The sequence below is a fragment of the Anneissia japonica genome, unplaced genomic scaffold (genome assembly GCF_011630105.1).
Source record: "Anneissia japonica isolate Jap-2015-1 unplaced genomic scaffold, ASM1163010v1 scaffold284953_len930413_cov181, whole genome shotgun sequence".
In the NCBI taxonomy this organism is placed as follows: domain Eukaryota; kingdom Metazoa; phylum Echinodermata; class Crinoidea; order Comatulida; family Comatulidae; genus Anneissia; species Anneissia japonica.
In genome coordinates this window covers 35,739-39,158 of record NW_022746987.1, presented here as the reverse complement: position 1 = coordinate 39,158, position 3,420 = coordinate 35,739, and the positions used below count along the sequence as shown (strand labels likewise).

Here is a 3,420-nt window from a genome sequence, read left to right as displayed (position 1 = left end):
GCTCAACACAGGCGACATTACTGTAGGTTCCGTGTCTTAATGAAACATGACACACGGTCGCTTTATAGATGGTTATATTGTATTTATGTTGTACTGTACTGTAGTTCGTATTTTTCATATCTGATTCAGTTGATAATACAGAACGTTGGTTAGCCTTAGATTTGTTTGATGATAATGCCGTAAGGTCTGACATCAAAAACTCTTTCAGCTTGATCTTCCATTGGTGATATCCAGTAGTCAGCTCCTACCTCCGTCTGATCTGCCGGAATGATCTTCATGTGGCCACCAGCCTTGTCAGGATTAATTCGATTCTGCAAGGCGATCTTGTATCTTTTCCCTTCAAATTCGAAAATCTGTGCGTAGAATTCATCGATCATAGCCAAGGAAGGACTGCTGTAGACTCCTTTGATGTACTCTGCCTCAGGACCCTCTCTGAACTTCCGGACAACTTCACATTCGTCTCTCATCTTCGTTCCATGGTAGGAGACAGGCCATTCTCCTGGCGAGGTTGCCGTTCGTATACCATTTGGCCCAAGCCATGTGTTATCTCCGTAAACACCAGTAACAGCAACTGCGTACCTATACCAACCACATGGACGATGATAGCGATAATTTCCTCTCATGTAAACATCATTTCCATCCCTCTGTCTCGTAAAATCGTAATTGTAACCGGAAGCCAGTAAAGACGTATCCATTTCAAAGACGCCATCTAATTTTCTGTCTTCGCTCAAAATGATGTAGTTTACAGTGCTACCATTTGAGATTCCTTCCATCGCAACCGTCTTCTCGTCTTCCAGGATCCTCCTATCAAAAATAAATTTTAGTGTTTTTGATATTTCTAGCTTGTCGCTCGTCATTTTCTTCATCTCTCCAATGGTAGTATCTGTCGTCACTCTTACCATAGTCGTTGCCCCAGTCAGACCTCGAATATTCACCTCGATTTCACCACCAGTCGTCGCAGGCATCTCCCTTGGAACCATGGAATGGGAGATGTGAAAGAGGTCGTGGATGGTGAGCTTTTGTGGAGCATTTGATGCCCCATCTGTAGCTGCACCCGGAGGTAGAACCTCGACTCCAAATGATGCGGAGAACCCAGCTGCTAACAACTCCAAAGAACCCAAAGCAGACATTTCACTGAAAAAAAAAAATACATGTTTTGTTTGTTATTGGCATGGTATTGCTGTCTAGATAAAGATAAAATTGAATTATCTGGTACGGTATGTGGCCCAAACGGCCACTTTGTATATTCTTAGTGTAGGTCAATGTGAAATCTCACTTATTTCAAACGGATCTTCGAACGAAGATTTTTTGTTTTATAAAAAAATATATATAGGCCTATGGATGGAGCTCTCAGTGAAATGATGACATGATTAAATTTCCTCGGCCCAAAGAGATTCGCCCTGACAACCAAGTGAAAGGACAGACTACAAAAGGTACCGTACTTTACGGTACGAATAGGCTGCTGCACCTTGGGTAACCTCCAAAGGCACAGTAAGCGCGTACACACAGGTTAGTGACACGCACTGCACTGTAAACTTTCATGCATTGTTGGTCTTATAGTGAGGGTGAGAGTCATATCCCACTCAGAATACAGTCACACTGCCGCCTTTACAAAATTCCCAAGTAAGTGAGTCAATTCACAGAAAACATAGTACAAACTTAAAACATTTTTTTTCCGCTTTTTTTTCTTTTTAATTATTATTATTGAATATCAGTTGATTGAGTCGGTCAAAAAGAAAGTAGGCCTACAAATTGGTTTTTCCATATCTTCTATTTATAGTTAGCCTGTCGAGTTGGAGACACACTATAAATGTAATTTTCCTGAAATTTGTACAGCATTTATGTCTTATTTTGTCCTGTGAATCGAAATATACTGGTGGAAGTACATGAGCCCCAGCGGTTCGCTTTTTCCCTGATCCCACTAAGGGTCCTTCTAAACGGTCCTTAGCCCCAATTGCCTCAGGAGAGGGTCATAAGTCATAAAGCGATTTCCCACCTACCTGAATTACCGCACGTATTAATATATAGAATAACAATTACTGTAGCTTGATGTAGCCATGACATTCTGTACAGTAGGCTATGTATATTGAATCGCAATGACACATTTTCAAACAAAAATAATCCACAAGAAATTCGGCCTACAGCTAAAATCCTTGGCCATAATCCCAGTGAATTGACCGGAGTGTATGAAATCCTAAATTCAGTCCCCCGGGCAGAACTTTAGATAGAGGGAGCCATGTCACCGGATTTCTTAGGGGGTGGAGTTCACATTAACCACAAATTTTTGGCCGCCTCGACCACAGGGGTAGAATTGCATCGGTGCCACCGCGGTGGCCAAAATCCAATAAGACACCGGTATTTTGTCCATATTATTCCTAACAATAGGCCTACATCACCGGTGGCCAAAATCCAATAAGACACCGGTTTGTCCATATTAATCATGGAGGCCCATATATATCAGATAAGCGTTTCTGCAAACTCGCTTGCCATAAAACAAACATTATTCAAAACAACCATGAAATACTTATGGATACGGAATTGGAATTGGACTACTTACGATATTATTCGATTAGACTAACCGTAACACTCAGAAACCAAGCCTGAAAAAGCTGTTTTGAAGCCTGCAGGAGGTATAGGCCTAGTCGATCTGTATTTTAAAGTGAAAACGTATCGTTGTTGCAGTCTGGGTTTTCCCCACAGTTATAAATAGCGTATTTAGTCACAGTGCAAGGTCAGCAGGTAACCTTCGTCGAGCCCGTAGTGTGCATTTTGAAAATCCAATGAATATTTTAATATACTTTTAAATTATGAATATTTAATATAATTATTGAATACTTTAAATCCTCAATTTAGGTTGGCTACATACTGGTATTGATGATCAGTCACGAGGACAATAACTCGATGTTTTCACACTACAGTTTGTGTTGTGTTAAGACAAGAATACCTCCATGAGACAAGTAAGCATGAGATTGCGAGTAAAAAATAGGCCTACTGTAATCGGATTAATGCCAGTTTTCAAAATATATTAAATGTTCCTTGCTGCTATAAATTACTCACACTAGAGTTCAGAAATTATAAAACAATAATAGGCCTACAGCTATTTGTGCTAGTCTGCTCTAGACATCGCTTCCGCAGTCTGGTTTTCCCCAAAATAATAATCTGTATTGTCGTGTCAAAGTGCAAATGTAAATACAATCAAGGAATACTTTACGTTGAATCGAACCAGGGAGTTGTTGATAACAACTCCCTGATCGAACAATGATAATAAAATTAAAAATGTAACAAATGTGTATTTGCGCTTAACTTTTACATCAATCAACGTAGTGGATAGAACTTGGATAGGCCTATATTATGATACCGAAGACGTCAGCCTTTGTTGTATACATACATATATACATACATACATACATACATACATAT

At 39.9% G+C, this 3,420-nt stretch overlaps 1 protein-coding gene across 2 annotated transcripts; it reads right to left on the bottom strand.

Annotated features, from left to right (window-relative positions):
• Window positions 1-10: 10 nt before the first annotated feature.
• LOC117120357 lies at window positions 11-3,303 on the bottom strand. Of its 2 annotated transcripts, none has more exons than XM_033265386.1 (2): window positions 2,867-3,303; window positions 11-1,134 (listed from the first exon to the last, which is right to left on the bottom strand). In XM_033265386.1, the coding sequence occupies exon 2, from the start codon at window positions 1,128-1,130 to the stop codon at window positions 156-158; it is 975 nt and encodes a 324-aa protein (XP_033121277.1). In that variant the 5' UTR covers window positions 1,131-1,134; window positions 2,867-3,303; the 3' UTR covers window positions 11-155. The 2 variants fall into 2 exon arrangements, with proteins under 2 accessions (XP_033121277.1, XP_033121276.1); XM_033265385.1 differs by having other exon boundaries at window positions 2,558-3,300.
• Window positions 3,304-3,420: the final 117 nt, after the last annotated feature.